The sequence below is a fragment of the Pavona decussata genome, unplaced genomic scaffold, assembly GCF_977016875.1.
Source record: "Pavona decussata unplaced genomic scaffold, jaPavDecu1.1 SCAFFOLD_262, whole genome shotgun sequence".
NCBI lineage: Eukaryota > Metazoa > Cnidaria > Anthozoa > Scleractinia > Agariciidae > Pavona > Pavona decussata.
In genome coordinates, this window is record NW_028145665.1 from 1,260,642 (window position 1) to 1,281,701 (window position 21,060).

General features: G+C 38.9%; 2 protein-coding genes across 6 annotated transcripts in view; one reads left to right on the forward strand and one right to left on the reverse strand.

Moving 5' to 3' along the window:
* Nucleotides 1–11,910, reverse strand: part of LOC146456046 (coiled-coil and C2 domain-containing protein 1-like) — a 32,455-nt gene extending 20,545 nt beyond the window's left edge. For 4 of the 5 annotated variants that reach the window (XM_085093552.1, XM_085093553.1, XM_085093554.1 and 1 more), the window contains exons 1-11: nucleotides 11,777–11,910; nucleotides 10,523–10,676; nucleotides 10,091–10,185; nucleotides 8,425–8,529; nucleotides 8,033–8,161; nucleotides 6,138–6,354; nucleotides 5,186–5,211; nucleotides 3,197–3,328; nucleotides 2,578–2,671; nucleotides 1,449–1,690; nucleotides 538–678 (exon numbers count right to left, since the gene is read on the reverse strand). In XM_085093552.1, coding sequence (XP_084949678.1) covers nucleotides 538–678; nucleotides 1,449–1,690; nucleotides 2,578–2,671; nucleotides 3,197–3,328; nucleotides 5,186–5,211; nucleotides 6,138–6,354; nucleotides 8,033–8,161; nucleotides 8,425–8,529; nucleotides 10,091–10,185; nucleotides 10,523–10,676; nucleotides 11,777–11,845 — 1,404 coding nt within the window. In that variant the 5' untranslated portion in view covers nucleotides 11,846–11,910. Of the gene's footprint in view, nucleotides 1–537; nucleotides 679–1,448; nucleotides 1,691–2,577; nucleotides 2,672–3,196; nucleotides 3,369–5,185; nucleotides 5,212–6,137; nucleotides 6,355–8,032; nucleotides 8,162–8,424; nucleotides 8,530–10,090; nucleotides 10,186–10,522; nucleotides 10,677–11,776 lie in introns of those variants that run through there. The other variant, XM_085093556.1, reaches the window with a different exon arrangement.
* Nucleotides 11,911–11,996: 86 nt separating this feature from the next.
* Nucleotides 11,997–20,207, forward strand: LOC146456047 (uncharacterized). The gene is made up of 6 exons (XM_085093611.1): nucleotides 11,997–12,511; nucleotides 14,046–14,248; nucleotides 15,700–15,822; nucleotides 15,917–16,555; nucleotides 18,093–18,258; nucleotides 19,573–20,207. The coding sequence occupies exons 1-6, from the start codon at nucleotides 12,079–12,081 to the stop codon at nucleotides 19,686–19,688; spliced, it is 1,680 nt and encodes a 559-aa protein (XP_084949737.1). The 5' UTR covers nucleotides 11,997–12,078; the 3' UTR covers nucleotides 19,689–20,207.
* The last annotated feature ends 853 nt before the right edge of the window (nucleotides 20,208–21,060 follow it).

The window sequence follows — 21,060 nt, forward strand, 5'->3', positions numbered from 1 at the left end:
CTATGTGGTGCACAATGGCTGGAGGAAGAGCTAGGAAAAAAAAAATGCATCTATGTCGCCTGCAATTCATGACAGCTGATTAAGCATGCATACAATCATGTGCTTTCATTAATTTTCCTGTAAACATTACCACCCTCTCCCTGCTTTTATATCACGAAATACAACAGGAAGGTAGTAGAAACCACAAGTAATGTTAAAATGATAACATACTCATGCAGCTTTTAAGTGGCATGTCATGTCACAACAGAAAATATTGCCATTATTATCGTCTAACCTTGTTGCAACGACCACTTTTGCCATACTGACCATTGCTATGGTAAAATTGTTACAAGAAAAATATTTCTTGTAAAAAATAAACTTAATAAAACAATACATGTAAGGATTATTTTTTCCACAGTTAAAACAATCACAACTGCAGTGCCTGTATGCAAAACTGGGTAAATTTTGAGCCTTTTAGGCTTATTTTTGGCCTAAATCATCAACTTCATGAACATGCCTCTTGAATTAAAACCCAGTTTACTTAGTGTCCATGCTCACCTGTGCTGAAGACGAGCTCTCATCTGGGGCATCATCAGGAAGAGCCACCCCTGGGATAGGGGGATATCCCGGGGGTGTTGGTAGCTCCTCAAATGCCACTGGTTTTCCTGCTTTGTGGTTTTTGACAGCATCTTGATATTGCTGCATGGGTTGAAAAAAACAGAATATTTCATAACGAGAAAACTGTGGTTATAGCATGTTTGTGGTAAATAGACTAATGTGCCTAAAAAATAAATATGAGACCAATATTATTACTACAAATTGTGGTTCAGTGTGTCCCAGACCTATTAACAATATTATTTGGATTGAGCTTCTTATGTAGGTGTGTTCCCCCTTAATTTGAAATATTTTCTTAATGACGGTGCCTACTTTTGCTACTGCGCATACGTTCTGCGCATCTGGAGATACTCGGATTTCCTATGGGTAGTGCTTTCCAAAACAGCACCAAATATGCAAGTAAATACATAAATGCTTAAAGTGCCCCTGGGATGAAAATTTTATTTTCCATCTTTTTCCATTTTCGTGTAGAATATGACCTTCTTACTCAAGTTACCAAATTTCAATCCTTTATGGTGATTGGAAGTATTTTTTTGTAGCCTTTTATTCGAGATTTCACGGCCGTCATTACTTGGCCTTGTTAACTTCCGGAACAAGGCCAAGTAATGGCGGCCGTGAAATCTCGAATAAAAGGCTACAAAAAAATACTCCCAATCGCCGTAAAGGATTGAAATTTGGTAACATGAGTAAGAAGGTCATATTCTACACGAAAATGCAAAAAGATGGAAAATGAAATTTTCGTCCCAGGGGCACTTTAACTAGTGTACCAAAATCAACACCCCTTTATCCTAAGTAGAGGCTGCCTTTTGGTTGACTTAATTGCCAGAAGAAAGTAAAAAATTACTGTTCCTGACCTTGACAATTCGCCCCATTCTCCGTGCCTTGCTGGAATTGCCTTCCTTCTTTGCTTGGTCAGCAGCGCTCTGATACTTCTCCAGCCTTTGCTGCAAAGCTTCTGCAACGTCCTTGGGAGGTGGGGGAGGCTCCAAGTTTTTAGGTGCGCTGCTTTCCCCACTTGATTCAGCTCCAGATGCAGAGCTTGGCTGTGCCTCAGCAGCAGGGGGAGCTGACTGTTCAGATTGACCTGGGATATCACCTTAGTTTGCAGAAAGTAAATAGAGAAAGGAACAAGTGACGAATTCATGCATTTGTAGGAAACTTCACTGTATCTTCCACAAAAGTATCATACAGTACATGTTGTCGAATAGCACCTGAATAGGTGAGGAAGGACTAAGAAAAAGAAACTGTATGAAACCAAAAGACAAATGGCCAATTTAGAAGCTTTGCTTTCTATTCAGTTTTAAAAGGTTTGATTATCAAAAAGCACGTGGTTATGAAACTATAGCAAGTCCATTATAATTATAAGAGACTTATGACTGAGCTTTGAGCTCTGGAACCTCCCACTTTAACCCACTGCAGAGGTTCCTTGGTTGCCCATGTCACTGCCAGTGGAAGAATAAGAAACCTCTGCAACCTTCCATCCTATTTCCTATCATCTGTGCATGACATATGCCATAATGTCATGTCATGTCATGTCATGTGAATGGTCACTTCCAGTCCTGCATTGTAGCTTGTCACATCCAGTTTCAAAGGAAGTTCTGCCCAAAACACCATATCAAAAAACTAATTATTAACTTTTAGTGCCACACAACAACTTTTACCATTTAAATAACAATTAAACCATTAGTGATTGGATAAAGTGCTTGCAAACTGCTGGCAAACATAACAAGCTTTTGGCTCATGTGCAAAAATGTTTTATGCAACAAAATCCCACTGCGTTCCAATTTCCTGCTATTACTTCTGTGTTAGCTTGTACAAGCCAGTTAAACCAGTTTACTGCTGGTACGAAACCAGTGGATGATGACAGATCAAACAATTGGATGGATGTTTGCAGAGATTTCTTATTTGCCTGCAAAGAACCTCTGCTTGCAGGCTACCTCCCAATGCAATGAGCACACTTTAAGTTAAATATTTAATACTCACTGGCAGCTGTTACAGAGACTGATGGAACAGGTGGCAACTGTGAAATATCAACTTCCTCGTCACTTTCTAGAAGTCCAATAGCTGAATCTATTTGCTGCAGAGAAAAATTACTCAATGCTTACTGCGCCTTTCCGTAACATGCAAACTCTGAACTTCAAAACCCAATATTTATATACATTATTTTTTTTACTACTAGTCAATCATAATTGTGGCGACAACCAGCTGAACTCAAAAATACAGAAAGTGGATTGAAATCTGCCAATCATAGAGTAAAAATATGTAACAATTTGACCCCGTTGAGTCAAACATCTTTGTTTTCAAAGAGGTCTGCAACAATGATTGATCATGATGGCAGTGAAAAACTTAACAGCTGAGTCTTGAACTTCAGAGTTCGCATGCTATTAAAAGGTATACATGTACAGTGTAGTAATACTTAACTTGCGTTCACCTTTTGCTTATTAATAATTAAAAAAAGGGGATGGAGAACTTATTATAATTTTCAGTTTAGCTTGATCAATGGGAATTGTAGTTGCTCTTAAAAAGAAATTAGGAAATAGCAAATAAAGGATTCATATCTTTATGAAAATATTTAAAGCCAAACTCTTCTTCATCTTCTTACCTTGGACACTGCAAGAAACTGTTTGGCTTGCTGGATGTCTCCATTTTTCTTACAACTCAAGGCAGCTATTCTGTACTGATTTCGTCTTGTTGTGAAAAGTTCCACAGTTTTAGCCTTTTCAGATGCAGGAATCTGCAACAAAACATTGGAAAAACTGTTGGGAAACTGTTGCCTGGTACAATAATGAATGGCCAAAAGATGGCTGTCAGTAGGCCAAAAAAAAACAACAACAACAACAAAACAAAACAAAATGGTGTGGGAGTGGGGGTGGGGGTGCAGTGAGGAAGGGTGCCTTGTTCTTCATTTTATTTTTTTAAATGTTTAAATATAATTTTATTTATACATCCAGTCATTACTACATACACACATAGCTATCTTCCAGTCAACATTCAGTCTCTGGCTTCCGTAGCTTGAAGGGGAAGTATCATGGGAATTTAGTGTTATGTCAAAAACTCCAAAATGCTTTTTTTTATCAACAAACCTAAAAGTGTTTAACTTATTTGTTGTAAATTATCACCCCCCAGTGTACTAAGACTATCGCTGAGCGTCTCTGTCGACAGATGGACTTGGTTAGAATGGACTGCAACTTGAAAAAAGTTACAAGGCAAACTGTCTTCAAGTTCTCACGTTTTCATTCCCAAAATACACTAGAGCAGGTCACGAAGTTGTTCCTTTCAAGAATTCAGTTGATTTCTTTTTCTTGATGTTCTAGAATTATTTTGTAATGATTTGAAGGTGTTGTCACACCATTTTCACGATAAAAGTTAAAAATGCCCGTGATACTTCCCCTTTACATGTAAGTCAAACAACTACGTGACTAGGAGTATTGTTACAGTGTGCCTCCCCCACTCTTCCAGAATGGTACGCAAACTCACAATAAAGTTACCTCAAACATAACTATTGTAATCGGTCTATGTACAGAAGTTGTTTGATAGCCAGCATTCATTTATTATGATCTATCATGATACAAGCATGGAACAGAATCTGACCAAAATATGAAACACCAGGCCAGGGCTGCAGGTACTAGAGGCAAGAGCAAGATTCATGAAGGCCTCCTCAGTTTATGTAATGTTCAAAACACGAGCAACAGTGTTTTATCGGGATTTAAAACCACGAGGAGCAGCCGAGTGGTTGTAGACCCAATCAAACATGTGCTGCGAGTTTTTTGAACGGCTTCAAAAACATTCCTGGAAAAGCTGTGTCAAGAGAGTTCATAACAATGATGCTTTTGTGAACTTTGGAAATTAGCATACGCGAAAAACATTAAACACTGTATACTAATAAGGAGGAGGTTTTATCGGGTTTAAAAACCACTGCACGTGATGTTTTATCGACCATTTATAGGTCAATGGGCTTATGAATTATTAATGAGTTTTGCAATATATCCTAAGTATCGTTTCTTGACTTGAAGCCTAGGATACTTCTTAACTCAGGAAGGATTCATGAATGTAGCCCCAAAGCCATAGTCTCTCCTTACATATCTTTACTCAGCTCAATTAGCTTTTTGGTTATACTGAGTAAATTTACCTATTTTTGTATTGGTATATTATGTTGTAAATTTCTTAGAATTTGAGACGCATCCTAAGAACAAGGTTTCCCTCAAGATCTTCAGTTCACAGACTATTTTAAGCACAGAAAGCCTGAAAGGGTTACTACTGTAAGTTCTTAGGAAACTGACTGGTGCTAGATCAGTGGTGGTGTAAAAACTAAATTAAAAATATTAATTTTGGTTTTATCATCTGAACTAATAAAGGTTATTCGGCCGCCACAAAGAGATTCCAGAGCTGGCGTTTTGAGTGCTAGCCCTTTGTCAAAAGAAAAATCAAGCAAACCTAGCATCAGCTCTCAAATCTCTTGGTATTGCAGTGGCCAAATTACCTTCAGTTATCAACTTAAAGTTCAAGGTAAAACCAAATAAATTATATATCTAATATAAAATCCCACTCTAACTCCACCTCTTTCATTGAAAAGAACAAAAAATGGGCTTACCTTTGATTCCTGCAATTGTTGACCATCTGTTAAAAAAGACAGAAAAAAAATACAAGAAAAAGAACAAAATTACTAAGTACTGTACTAAAAACATGCAATCCCACTATCTTGTTAGAGCATAATTACATGACAAGGATGTAGTTAAGAAACACCATCAGCCCCTGTAATAAACCAAACCAGCCCTTTACACTGTGCACCCTTAAAATTAGCCTCAAGAGTTTGTGTTGTTGAAATTTCAGCTGTGATGAGATCTAGCTCTTTAAGATGGTGAAATTTGCTGGTATAGCCGGGTCTTAGCGACATCCCTCAATCTCCACTTTGAACAACACTTTGATGTATATGACACAGCAGTTTTTTTTTTGTCTAAAGTGTGTTTGTTGTAGTACACTGTTCATTGTTCACTGGAACAATCAAAACACACCTGGAAAAATTGTGTGGTACATGCATAACTTAACAAGCTAATAGAGCTATAGGTTTAAGATCTGATTAGTATGTGCATATTAATTCAGAGCAAGCTCTAAGTTCAGACCTGTTTGTGGGGGTATAATATTTTGATTTTTCATTAGAAAAATTGCATGTCCCCTAAGAATTTGTTCTGCTCTTCAGAATTATGCATAAACAATATTTGTTTATTTGTGTAATGAGTTGAATTGGCCCTTCAGTAGGAATGTTTGGCAGGTGAAAATAATAATATCACTTGATTTTTCAGCTGTCAAACCTCATATTAAGTTTTCCACAATAAATATTCTTTAGGACACAGCTTAAGCATGTTAGTTTTATGTCGCACTTTTCCAGTGATAAGAACGCAAATAATTGTAGCGGTCAAAGGCTTCCAAGAAAGCCCTTGGGTCATACATGTATCATGCATAATTTCAAGGTTTACCAGACAATGGTTTTTTTCTTCAATAAGGTGACTGTATAAATTTTAAATTACATGATTTTGTGAATGTACCCTCTTGGGAAGGTGTAGGCATAATATCCTGATCCAGTTTTGTGCGTTTGTCATCAGAACCCAGATCCTCTTCTGTGGGAACGGCTTGCTGGACTCCAGCTGGTGGAGAGGAAGCTGGAGCTGAGGGTTGGGCTGATCCAGTAGCAACTGGCGGAGGTACAGCATCCATGTCAATAGGTTTACCAGCTTTGGCTTGCTTGATCATTTGTTCTATTTCCTATAAAACAATTCAACGAATGGTACGTGTTATTCTTTTGCCCATAATTAAGTTACCAACAGAGAAGGTCATTTTTTGTACACCTGTACCTGTCATGCTTATTAACAAAATTTTTGCCTCAAAACTGTCAGGTGTGAAGATTGCCGAGTACATGAGTTTTACAAGCAATCGTTATCCCTGGGATGATCAATGTAAAACACCAATAAATTAAAAAACTTGTCTGGCATATGTAGTGTACATTTATCTGATATCACCAAGCTAAAATAGTAATATAAAGTTGCTGGGCCTTTTGTGGCAGATGGCATAGTTTGCTCGTTATACATGAAAGTGCCTTAGTGTACAACTCTGTGACAAAATTCACCCCAGTATTTTTTAATGACAATTTCTTAGAAATCAAGTTTGCCATTATTAGCATATTAAAATGAGTCACAGTGTGGGGGGGGGGGGGGGGGGGGGTATCTAATCGCTCATTTCATCCTGGGCTTTCAGAATGACAAAAAGGCCTGGTAGAATCATGAATCATCCTTCTTCCTCTCTGGATGGAAACTAATCCATCAGAGTAATATTCCAGGATTTTGTCATTTTCCACAATCAGTAGTGGTTCACTGGTTAATACCCCTTTACAAAACACGTGTTTACATACTCTTTGCAGTGACCAAATTACGTTGTCAACACAGTTGATAAAACCAAACATTTGTATCTTTTCCCCACTGACGTAGCATCAGTTTCTTCAGAAACTAAACCTCTAGCTTAACCAGAGATCAGGCTCCTTAGATCACAGACCTTTCAGTAATTGAAAGTCAGAGGGGAAGTTCAAACTACTAACCACTACATCACCACTGTTCACGTACAATGTTTACATCCTACAAGTAACTGGGTCCTGTTCTAAACGTCATGCTACTGCCATGCCAAACTTAAATCAATTTGACCCAGCAGTGGCATGGCAGTGGTTTCAAACGTTGAATTTAATTCAGTTGCGCCAAATTCTAAAATATAGAAAGGTGTAGAACGAGCAAATTAACCCAAAATACATGAAAATAATTTATGAATTTAGTTCGGCACGGCAATAGCACGCAGTTTGAAACTAAGTCGCGCTACTGCCATGTGCATGACAGGACCTGCCGTGCTAAATAGTCGTGATGAACTTAATTCAGCCTGCTGAACTAAATGGTTTCAAACGTCGTGCTACTGCTGTGTTTAAGTCGAAGAATTTAATTCAGCACAGCAGTAACGCGATGTTTGGAACAGGCCTTAAAGGGACAGTATCATGCTATTTTTAAAAAGACATTGAAAATTGGAAAGACGCTATTCGGTTGATAGCAGCCAAGATATAATGACAAAATTCCATTAAAAGACTATCAGAATGCAAAGAAGTTATCCACAGATATTTTTGCTGGCAGATGACCAAGATAGAGAGGGGTTCAAATTTGAAAATGTTTGGTGGACGTTTTCAAATTTCGCTGTTGTAACGCACTAAAAATTGCTGTTTGTACTATATTTTGGTTCAACCTTTTGTCTTAGAATCACTATGTCTATTAATATTTCTTTAAATTAGCGATTGAGAAATTAATTAACACAGTGTTCAAAGTTTAAATTTAGTGAATTTTGGCCAAAAATCATATCTCCCATCTCCCATGATACTGCCCCTTTAAATTCAACTATACTCTAATGACAGTACCTTGAGTCCTCTGCCATATCTCCTGGCCTTGCTTCCCTCTCCAGCCTTGTTTGCATTTTCTATTGCCTGCTTATATATTTTCTCTCTTTCTAGTAAAACATTTAAATCAGATGAACTGCTTCTGGAATCCTGATCGAAAAAAGAATTCAAAGAAAATTTGATAAGCATGTCCTCTGATGTACATGTACACTACCTGCTGGGCTCAATTACCAGCCGCTGTTCGGGAAAATATGAGCCCATGTTAACCCTGGAAACCCAGAACCGAGGGAGTGGTGGAAATGAAGCCTAAGTACTCACCAGTTAATGAAGATGACAGAATGAATACAATTTCAATTTAATTAATGTGAGTTTTAATGAATGAGAACAAGAGCCAGTGAATAGTATCATTTTACCTCTTGAATGCTGCTTGCTGCTGCAGGGACAGAAGGAACTAAGACTGGTGTAGGATCCTGATGTTCTGCACCATCCTCCCCTGGAGCAATACACTGAAGTTCGGCCTGCAAAGATATAACAACACTCAAACTCAGTTCCTATTGGGAGCAAAACGGGGACAGGAACATGGAGGAAAAGGGGATAGAAACCAAGTGAGAAACGGAAAGCAACTGAAAGAAACTGAAACTGAAGGGAACTGGAAGAAACTGAGAGCTAGGGTCAAAACTGGGAGAGAAGAGAGAGGGAATGGAGATTGAAGGAATAAGTACTGGGAGAGATGGTGATGGGAGCTGGATAGAAGGGCATAAGAACTGGGAAACAAGGGGGACCAGAGACAGAAAAGGGTTGAACTGGGAGAGAACGGGGAGAGGAGGGGTGAGAACTGGAAGAGAAAGGGCAAGAATTGGGATAAAAAGGGTGCTAACTGGAAGAGAAGGGAGTGGAAAATAGAAAAGAATGAAGAGGGTAATTTTTAATGAGGATACCAACGTCGCAAAAGTGGTTTACAGAAGGGTCCTCTAGAAAATTACCAAGAACAAATAAAAACCTAATCATAGAAACAAGAAATGAAAAAAAAAAAATAATATATACACAAAAGTTAAAAGTAGAACTAAAAAGATCATAAAATGGCTTTTGACAGTCCATGTTTAAAAGCAGTCAGTGACTCTGCTTCCTTTATCGTGGGATCTAATCTGTTCCAGATTTCTGAACTAAAATTAATTGAAGACTAGTGACCCCATTTTCTATTGGCAGTGGATTTGCAGATATTATTTCTAGACCTGGTATAATAACCATGAAAATTGCCATTAAATAAGATTGGAACTGTGTGGCAAAAATGGGGTGGGAACTGGAGAGAAATGGGCAGGAACTCGGAAAAGGCAAGGGAGGGAGAGAAGGGAGAATGCAATGGGAAAATAGGGACTTGAAGAGATGGGAGATGGGAATGGGAGAGATGAGATGGGAACTGGGAGAAAAGGGATGGAAACTGGAAAAAAAGGGGATAGCAATTAGGAGAGAAGGGAGTTGGGAACTAGGGGAGTGGAGTGGGAACCAGGAGAGAAGATGGTGAGAACTAGGAGAGAAGAAGTCAAAACTGGAAAAGAAGGGGTGAAAAGTGGGAGAGAAGGGGTTGGAACCAGAAAAGGGAAACAAGGGGCCAGGAACTGGGAGATGAACTAGGTACAGTGTATGGGAAGTGTGAGAGAAGGAAGCAGAAACTGCAGAAAAATGGTGAAGAGAGGAAATTAAAGCAGGAAAGAAGGAGTAAATTCTAGAGTTGGAGACTGGGAAAAATGGGGACGAGCAGGGAGAGAAGGGATTAAGAACTGAAAGGAAATGAGAAGTGAACTGGCTGTGAGGTGTTCTTGTAAACATATAAAGTTTTCACATCATTTGACAAACTGGGAAAGGTACATGTACACAGTTTTCTACCATTTATGTCAAAGCAACAACACCCACGAAAGAAAACATCAAGCAGGTAACAGGTAAAAACAAGTGGTCTTCCTGTTATGACATTTTGTGAAATTAGCCTTCAAAGAAGAAACAAAATAATATGGATAAACTATTCAGCCAAATTTGTTGATTACGCTCTTTTCAACAAACATGCTGCTGTATTCACATCCTTACCAACAGCTCTGGGTTGTTTTCAAGATCTTCATCGTCATCATCTTCTTCATCTATGTCTTCATCATCCATAGTAATAGCATGTCTTCCTCCTGGTTCTATGAAATGATACATTTTCATAGCCAGCATTACAAGAAATCATGATAAAACTAGGTTCATGTGACAAACATCCTGTATACTGCAGGATTTGAATGTTAATGAGTGGTATATGTGTAAGAAATATGACGTTATGTTTTTAGCCTAGTGAATAAAATGATTAAATGAATTTTTTTGTCAGTCAGAGTTAATGCCTGGTTTCGTTTTTTGTCCTTCGAGTTCCCCCAGTTTGCAAACAAGCAACAGGAAATTTGAGTTTCTACATGTATTGTAACAGCAAAGAAAAATCTTTAACCTTCACAGCATTGTTAAATTAGCGCACTATGCTTTCAAACATACTTTTTCTCTTTACTTTGGATCGCGATTCCCCCTGCAGTGCTGCCAGCTCTGCTTCCAGGCTTTCTTCATCATCCTCATCATCATCACCATCATCAACTCCTATACCACCAATGCCTAAATCAGCCATATCATCTGGACTAATGTCAATGCCAAGCTGAAGTAACAAAGGAAAGATTTGAAAAAGCAATTGCATTAACAATTAAGGATAAAAATTAGCAAACAAAACACAAGTTTTGATGTTGCCATGACATTGTGTTCCGGTGACAAAATAAAATCCAAAATGGACTTAATATATACTGTGTGAGGTGATAAAAAAACTTAACAATAAATAACATATAAGTCACCTCACACAGCATTTATTAAGGACGGTGCCTACTATTGTTACTGCGCATACGTTCTGCGCATCGCGAGATACTCAGGTTTCCTATGGGTGGTGCCTACCAATACAGGAATATTTTTGCGCGGTTTAAAACTATACGGAGAAAGCAGAACTTACCAAATGCTTTTGATATCTCAAAAGAAAATTGGGGTTAACCATGCATTTTTTGGAGATAATTAAGCTTCAATTTAGGAAAAAATCCCATACATTGCTTTATATTTTGGCGTTTTTTAGAGATATTACTGCTTAATTATCTCTGAAAAATGGGTGGTTACCCCCAATTTTCTTTTCGGATTCCAATAGTTCTTGCTAAGATCTGCTTTTCCCACATAGCCATAAACCGCACAAAAATATTTCGGCATTAGTAGGCACCGTCCTTAAGTCCGTTTTGAATTTTATTTTGTCACTTGAAAATGATGTCATGGCGACATTGAAACGTTGTGTTTTCTTTCCTAATTTTTATCATTGAAAAACGTAGCACAGGGAAGATGGATAAAACAAGAACTTCCAAAATGTATTTCGTATGTTACCGACTTTCAAATCTATTTTAAGCCCATTTCGTCATTTCTTAGCTGCTGTAATAGGAAGTTCAATACGCTTTCAGCAAGATTTCCGCACAGCCCCATACATAAGCTTAATTATGTACACATTTTGGCGACTCACAATCTATTAACACTCGTCATTTTTGGAAGAGGCTTTGCATGATATGGGGCTGTGGGGGAATCTTTCCAAGCTTTCCAATGTGGCCTGATGAGTGTGGTCAGGTCCTGACCATACGAAACAGAACTGTAGCAATAAACGATGCCTGAACTACCATGTTTGATTATTTGGTCGTCGAAACACTCTTCTTTAACAATAAATACAATATACAGTACCAGGGTGGAAAGGTCATTTTTCTTTTGTCCTCCTTGCGGCTGCGAAGGTTTCTTTTTTCTGCCAAACATTTTGGCAAAGAGATCGTCCCTGGGTCCCGAGTGAAGGACACGAGACTAGAAGCGCAACCTAATCTCCAGCGGACTTCACTTCAATGTTTTCTACTTCATGTAAAATATCATATAGCGTATCTCTAAACCAGAATGCATTGCGAGCCAATGACGAGTAAAAATGGCAAAAATATAAAGCTGGCGAAAGCAGTCATCTTTTTGGCATCGGCTCTTGTTTTGAACACGAGAAGAAAATGCCTGTTTTGATCGAGAGAACTCGACCAACAAAACATCAACTGAGAGCTGTGTACGCTTACATTCGGCGACAAAGAGAAAAGGGTAAACAAGCCCTTGCCGAAAGCAAAGCGAAAGAAGAAGAGGAGAAACAGCGAAAGAGAGACGAACAGAAGAAGAAAGAAACAGTGGAAGATGTGAAAAAAGAAATAGCCGAGTTAGAGGCGAAGCTCGAACGACTAAAGCAGAAGAAACACGACCTCTTTTCACAGTTCAAGAAAGCTTTAAATTATGAAGATGAAATGAGAAAACAACGAGAGCTTCAAGCAATGAAGGCGGCCTCTGCGCATGTTACAAGTTCAAGAGGGATACAGGGATTACCAGCAGGACAGGGTGCAATGACTACAAATGTTCACCCACAGTTAACTCTTGTGGATAGTCTTCCAAGCTCGGGTAAATAAATATTTATCTTGGTGTTTTTTACATGTAAGATGTAAGAAACAATCTATCCTTTATCCTCTGGTATCCATACATGTGCATACCTTTCATTATTTTTGTCCTAGTTGGAAGAATTTATTTTAACACCCAGGGGTTTTGTTAGAAGCAGGGACATGGGTACTGGCAGTCATGTACTCTGAACATGGTAGCTGCCTTTGGAGAGATTGAAAGTTGGTCTAAACAAAACAAATTTCCAAAAGATGTTTAAGAATCTTTCTACACGAACTACAAAAATTGATAGACTGCGAACAGTCTCTTTCTTCTCCTAATTTCTGTAGTGTGTGAGACTGTCAGTGCGCGATGGATCAAGCGAGCGGTGAAGCCATGAAAAATTCGTGTGTGGAGGAAAGGAAGAAGGAAGAGACTGCGAAGGGTCTTTTGATCTTCGTGTGTTCCACTGTTGACACCTCTTTGATTCATAGTTCTGCCCACTTTGAAAAACTATCTGATTTCGTGGGAAAATGTTGTCTTAACTTGTGAAAACAAACGTGATTAAGCGGAATCGTTCAGGCTTGGCTATCTTCATCAGCCTCTGAGCAGAGGCTGATGCTGATAGCTGCAAGCAAAGGATGTTAAAGAGGAAGCAGGCTACAAGCAATGACTGTAGCAAAAGGCAGAAAACTTTATTAAAGGGGCAAACACTGGTAGAAAAACAGGCTGATCAAACATGTCATGTATTTTGCTGCTGGGTATTATTGTGACAATGAAATTAGACAGTGCACAGATAACCAGTGTCCCTGAAGTGGGGTTGACAATGTACAGCTGTATGACAGTTTGTCACCTGGGACAAAGAAGAGTGTTTGTTGTCCGCATTAATCGGTGTCCATATTAAGCGGGTTAATTTTAGAGAAAGTATGTGACTTTCCATGGGAAAATGTACACTAAGGCTTATCTGTTAAATGGTCTAAAGCATTATCTATCCATTGGCCATCTGTTAGGAAAAAAGACAGTCATGGAAACTGTTTAGCAGTGTTAGTCAATCCGTTAGCGGCGTTAGTCCGTCCATTAGCATCTTCACCCGTGAGAGTGTTAGTTGTATCCATTAGACCAGAAAATGAAAGTGTAAACAAACATTTTATTGACAAGTATAATCCATGAAAAGTTCTAATGAAAAGCATTTTCTGTTAGTCTGGCAAGACTGTTACTAAATAAAATATAACTTTCGAAACCGATGTTGTTAGTGAATTTTGTATGAAAATTATTGATAACTCAAGCAAGTATCAAAGTTTCCAATCTTACATTTTTAACTGAACACCTACATTGTACATGTATAATGTAGACATGTGCAATGCCAGTTTTCATTGTTTTTGAGTGTTTTAAACAGGATACTTGAAAATGATATGAAAACACTAGAGTGGACAAAATTTACTTTGCAACATTAATTTTTTTGGTTTGATGAAAATGGAGACTTTAGAAAAAGCATTAGGGTGGACATGGCCTAAGCATTAATTTCTAATAAGTGTTTTTAAATGTTTGTACCTTTATTTAGGTGTGATCAAAAGACAAGGAAGTCCTCCACATCCCCTTTCAGGTTTTATCCAAGCACAAATCACCCATTCCCAGAAGATGCAAAATTTCCAACCACTAGTACACGTACCTTACCCACAACAGAGTGCACAAGTACACCCTGTATCCCAGGAAAGATATACTGGATATGGCCAGGGACAGGGATCAATTATTGCAAACAGTCAGGTACATGTAAAACTGTCACTGGCGTTAAACCAAGATAATTTAGGGAACTTGAGCAGCGATGACGGCAATGCCAATGAAACATCATTTGAAAAATAAATATAACTTCATTTTATTTGTGTTACTTTGCAAATATTTCAACTCTTTCAATTTCTAGAGAAATGACAAACTACCTACATTGTAGGAGCTAAATTGGTAGGAGTTGCCTTCAAGTTATGAAAAAGAATGAAAACTGTACTGTTGTGTGTTCCCATTCTCCACAAAAGCTTGGATTTGGTCATTTCACGTTGCATTGTTTTGCAGAGACCAGAAAAAATACACCAAAATTTAAAACACTTGCATTGTGGAAAGCAATTGTTTTTGCCCATTAAGTCTGTTGTTTTTTAGCATTGCTGCTGTCACCATATTCGTTGCTTAAAGGTTCCCTGTTGTCTTGTACAGAGGGTAACTTTGGGGGTTGTTGAAAGACTTAAAACAGCGGAATTATGTGACAACAAAAACTCAAAATGCACAAACAGTTTGGTAAAATGAAACCCACCAAACCCAGAAAAATTAAAGCAAACCATTGAAAATTGGATTATTAAGGAGGGAAAGGGAAAATGTAAAACATTGCATTGGATACTCAAGTACTGAAGGGTTGACTCAGTAAAAACTGTTATATGAATTTATGGGATTTGATCAGGTACACTATATTTGAAAAGCCTCAAATTTGCTCTTTGTTGAGCCTTGTGGCTGGGATGTGGACTCTTATACTGTAAGTCCTATTTTCTCCATACAAACCTTCCTAATTTGCTCCAGTGGCAATATGAAGGGACCAGTTCAGAATCAGGGTTTGTATGGAGAAATCGAAGACTTAAAAGTGCCCACAGAGATATGTCCAGAAATGCAGGCAATGGCGGAAATGGCAGTTTTGACGATATTTCGCCAAAGGTTGAAATTCAGTTGAACGAGCTCAAGAGAAGGGAACAGAGTGGCGAATTTGACGAATTTGTCACCACTTTGTTGGTACCCTTGTCTCGAGTATTTGCATGCATTTGGCACTTTGACAAAATTTTGCCAAATTTGTCACATTCGCCAAAATCGTCAAATCCACCAACACGGCAGGCTTCCATGTGTTTAGCTTATTTGCATTTATTTGGGAATTTGGGGAAATCTTGCCAAATTCGCCACCGTTATGACTGTGGCAAGATTTCGTCAAAATTGCCAAATTCGCCACTGCCTGCATTTCGACATACAGTGTAAGTGGAGCACAAGATCTCAGCTGGAAATAAAACTGTGAGCTAAGTTTTGGTGAGTGGATGTTTTATTGTATAATGCTCTTTTGTAATACCTTTAATAAACAAATTTATATTTTTGTGTCATTGAATGTTGTCATACTGTCAAGATTGTTGTCAGTGTTTCCAGTTTTACATTTCTAATTTGATTCTTCTTACTTGCTTGTAATCTGACTGTAGCCTGAAAGTCGCTTGCCAGGCAAGCAGCATGCACCTCCACCTGCCCCTTCTGGAGCGGCATCAGAATCACAACCACCATTCCCTAGACAACCGCCCCTACAGCAAGGAGGACTACCCCAACAGGTAAATGCACTATTAGTTAACAGTGTTATTTTGAGGTCTACCAACCTTGCCCTGGATTTGAGTATTGTATCAACTGTTAATTTTTCCATTGTAGGAAAACCAACAAGGACTTACAGCTCACCAGTTTCAGCAACAGCCACATCAGCAGCAATTCCCTTACCATGTGCAACAGCAACAGCCAAGTTATCAACAGTATGCACAACATGGCAATCAGAAGCAAGCTTTTCCGCAAGGCCCACGACCTCAAATAACTCAACAACAAGGTCCAGCACAGCACACCCAAGGATCCCAGCATGGTTTTCCTGTGCAGCAAAACCCGGATCAGGCACATCCTCAGTCTTATCATAGTTCCAATGTTCACCCAATACAACCACAGCAGTCATACCAGGCACATTCGCAGCAACAGGGATACCAATCCAAGCAGCCTGCAGCTTACCAGGTCCAACAAGTGCCTATGAGTGGCCAGCATGCCTACCATCCACAGCCCCAGCAACAGCCACCAGCGCCTCCTGGGCAGTACCCAGTGCCACATGGACACCAAGGACAGCAGCCTGACCAAGTTCATAGGCAACAGACAATGCCACCACAGCAGTACCAACAACAGCAAGGAGGAAGCCAGAGTCAAGGTCGACAAGGGCCGTATGAAGGTCAGCAGATGCCTCCACCACAGCAGCAACACCAGAAACACGAACAGAGGCCAGGTACAGGACTTGGATACTCGCAGCACTATACCGTAAGTGCTTAACTCAGTTTGTGCATGTATGTTTTCATTCCTTTCAAAATTTGTCTGGAAACCACTGGTTTGTGCTGCTTACAGTACAATCCATTCTTTGCTTCTTACATGTACAGTCAACTCCCTTTATTGCAGACACCCTCAAGACTGCAAGTTAGTGTCCTTAATAGCAAGAGTCTGTAATAGTGGGAATTTATTTCAGTCAAATGTCTGTAATATATTTTTGCTGGTGAATTACACTGTAGCTGCTGTCCTTATTTTCGGGGTGTCCGTAATAGCGGGGTGTCCGTAATGGAGAGGTGTCCGCAAGGTGAGAGTTGACTGCACTTCACACTAGACTACTGCTCCTAAATGTATGATGTAAGCTTGTTGCTTACTGCTCTTATTATGCAGCTTACTATCAGCATTTTGAGAAGTTGATCGTAAATGGCTTATTGTAACCCTTTCACTCCAACAATATCAAGTCCTGACTTCAAAAATGTATGATTGCCCATCACCTGTTGGCATTGGTCAAGTCTGTTGACAAAACCCCAAAGTATGAAATCAATCTTCTCGTACAGTGAAGGTGCTTTCGTTTGGTTCGGTTCTTTTGTTAACATTTTGCCAACATTTTGCAAAATGTTGGTGCATGTTGTAGGTTTTTCTTCTTTTTATTTTGGGTGCCAAGGATGAAATTGTGTCATGTACATGTACAGTGGATGAAATTCATGTAATATTGATCTTCAGTGTACATAACTTTGTGTACACGTATGTGTAATTTTAAAGGAATCTGCATATAATTATACCCTTGAAATAAACCATTATTCTTCACTTGATTTGGTTAAGTCAGTCTCATCCACAAAAGAAATCAGTCAAGCATCGGTATCTCTGTGTGGGTTGCTGCCGTTTTAGCTAAATTTATTGTTTATTTGTTCAGAAAACTGCCTTATTTCAAATTTTGGTGGAAAACATGGCAACTTTTTTAGTAAGTCATAAAATCCAAAATGGAAATAGGTAGGAAATTTATAAGCAAAATGAGGTGATAACCAGGCACTGTATCCAGGTTTTTATATACTATTAAAATGTTCTTGGAATTAACACATTGCTCCCTCCACCTTAGTGTAAAATTAATTTGCTGTCAGTAAGGCTCATTTAAACAGTTTCAACATTTGCTTCAACATGCTTTCAACACTTTGTTGAACCTTATGTCTGTTGCATTTAAACAGGTGGTTCAGCATTGTTGAAAGTGTAAAAAATGTTGAAAGCATGTTGAATCAAATTTAAATTGGTTTAAACTTTCATTCAACATCGATTTAACATTTCCTTTGCTGTTGAATGGAGTTGAAGCTGTTTGAACACTCCATTTAACATTTTACCCAACATCCGTTCAACTTTTGTTGAACGAATGTTGGTCAAATGTTGGAACTGTTTACATGGGCCTTAAGAGTGGATTTTAAGGGAGGTAGATATATGCTTACCCCTAAACCAGATGACCAATTTTCTATCTGGCGTAATGGCTTAATTTCATCTCCATGTATGTACACAACATGATTACCAGCAACACCATGCACAGGGACCTCAGTCAGTGAAAAGAGCCAGTCACAAGTTTAATCCTTATCCATACACGGGATCAAAGGGACATCATCAGGGGGGTGCTGGCAAGAAGTATCCAGGAAAGTACCAGGGCTCCATGGAAGGAACATCATCCTCAGGGTCTTACACAGGTAGGTTCTGAGCATGTGCCAGACATGAAGGGAACAAGAAGAAAACATCTTGGGTTTTGCCAGCATGTTTTCCTTAGCTTCTCCAGGCATTCAGGTGGGGATGCAAGGACAAAATTACTTTTGTGGGGTGGGGGAGGGGGGGGGGGGTGCGGAGGGAGGAGGAAAACCTACATGTAAGAGAACAAAATGTACTTATGCAGAGAAGTGTGCATCTGCCATTTTCCCTGATAATATCTTCTGTTTTCCTCGCTCAGTATGAGTGCTTTCGTTAATTTTGTTTGCTTGTTTGCATTGATCTACATCCTGAATTGGGTTTATTGCTCTGTGAGTCCATGTAATTTATGACACTCAGGATCACCTACACTGTAATGTGAAGGTCCCATAACCCAGCTGTTACAGCTGTACAGGATTAAAAGTAAAAAGTAATTTATTTAATGTGCAATATCCCAAGCCAGAGACTCATGGTTAAGTGCTTAACAATAATTTAGATCGAATTGGAATTTGAAAATGTTGGTATTTGAGGAGAGTGGAAAACTGGAGTACCCGGAGAAAAACCTCTCGGAGCAAGGACGAGAACCAAGAACAAACTCAATCCACATGATGCCGAGTCCAGGAATTGAACGCAGACCACATTGGTGGGAGGCGAGTGCTCTCACCACTGTGCCATCCCTGCTCTAATTACATAGTGTAACCCCTGACTACAAACCCTGGGTGAGGGGAAACCCACATTATTATATATTTATTGAGTAACCCTTGAAGAAAGAGAGCACACATTGAGATTATTCCTGGACTATTAAGCTATTTTAGTCATTAACCATACCCTATCAAATTCTGTGACTCTTGATTCCCAAATTACAATTATTATAATGTAGAAAGGTAGTTTAGCTGGTAATTACATCCATTTTGAAATCACTGGTGATCCTTGGAATCTGATTGGTCCAAAATGATGCAATTTATTCCCAAATTGCACCATTTCTTCCTCTAAATTGCATCCTTTCTTTAGCCCATCAAAATTGAAAGGAAGTAACACAAATAGAATATTAATATTGACAATGATACTCTGTGATTTCAAAATGGATGTAATTAAGTGGTAATTGAACTTCGTGTCGTGCAATTTTGGTCTGAAATCATACTTGTGATTTCAAATCAAACTCGCGCTGCGCGCTCGTTTGATTTTGAAATCACGTGTATGATTTCAGACCAAATTGCACTCCACTCAGTTCAATTACCAATATTTATTATTTTAAGCAACACTATGTTGTTTTGTGGGAGACGAAGCTTAGACTCTTAGAATATTATTTACATTGCTGTTAGGGCCTTCCGGTAGTTCGTCACACTCAAGGCATCACCATCATCAAGGCAGAAGTCACAAGGGTGGAACAGGGTACGCTTCATCATCCCAACAGAAACCATCCCGCTATCATCAGTGAGGACATTTACTGCGCACTTGGGAATGGAATAACAACAGTGTGCTTAACTCAGCAACTCTTGTGCATTGTAAACAGGACATGTAGTCATTCTCATGCGTTAACCAGTTCAATGTTGCAATTGTTGCATGGCAGAATTGATGCCGTGAAAAATAGGACTCATCCACTGTGGAAATCTCAACAAAGACATTCCAGCCGCTTCTTGTACATGTAAGTACCAGGACACAAACTGCTTGTGAATTACAATAACAGTAAACTTGGAACAGTAACATTTTGGACACCGTGTGTGTGGATCGAGTAACAAGACATGTAGAAGACAAGACTTATCTCATCTTGATGCTTATAGAGGTACATATGTTCATGTGATGAATCTGCAAGGAAAGCTTTTCTGGACGTTGACCTACATTGTATGAGCACAATTGATGTACTTATTACCAGTAGAAAACTGAGCAAAGGCATTTCAGCTGCTCTTTCTAAGCATCATCATGTGCTGTTTATAAAATAAATAATAGTAACATTCAACTTGGTGCACAACATTTTTGGACGCAGTGTGCATGTTAACTATGTTAGAGAGTAAGCTAGGTAAAGCCAACTCAGTTCAATCTGCAGAATTCTGTAATGCCATTTGTATTTTCCTGTGAATACAATAGCCTCGCACGCAGACACTCTTTTGGCTCGTCACGCAATCTTTCCCGCGTCTTTTAATATCTCTTCGTATAATGAAGAAGTCAAACTTCCCAATTTGACTTAATCATCTTTTTAGCTAAACTTTCATTTGTCTCCGGTGTTTTCCTGTGGCCTTTGTTTGCAGTGAATTTACACTGGTACCTTCAGTCACGGACAATACTGAGGGCTGGGACAAATTCGCATTTTCCATGTTTCCCAACGCACGCGACAGAAACACTATTTGGGAGTCATATTGGTCGTTATTGGCTTAGTTCAACATCCGATAAACTAGAGAATGACAATAGAACACAACTATTTTCCTGTTTTTTATGTGGCTGAGCAGTTCGCGATCATTTTCAACTGATCGTCCCGGCTTTCCCCCTATGACTTCGCGAGTAAAGAAAACGTTTCTCTGCCATGCTTGGTAACTGTTTACAATTTATATTTGGCAACCAACGAGAACATTTACCTTATTCTTTCTAATTTTGGCTATTTCCAAAAAATCGTCAAATTTAATACGCGCGAAAAAACGATTGCGCGAAATTTGTCAAATTTGAACACGCGAAATTTAATGCAACATCATATAACAAAACTAAGAATTTTAAATGTTCTGAGTTAACTAGGCCTTGTGGTGTCCTTGAAAACATCTTTCCGGTCTTGTTTTCGACTAGCACTCCTCCTGCGATTCACTGTTTTCTTCAGATTGTAA

Excerpts from the sequence above, each read along its gene's own strand:
- LOC146456047 (XM_085093611.1), top strand. The coding sequence starts at position 12,079 with ATGCCTGTTTTGATCGAGAGAACTCGACCAACAAAACATCAACTGAGA. Across the intron at positions 14,249-15,699 it reads CAATTATTGCAAACAGTCAG|CCTGAAAGTCGCTTGCCAGG; the intron begins GTACATGTAAAA and ends ATCTGACTGTAG. Across the intron at positions 15,823-15,916 it reads AAGGAGGACTACCCCAACAG|GAAAACCAACAAGGACTTAC; the intron begins GTAAATGCACTA and ends TTTCCATTGTAG.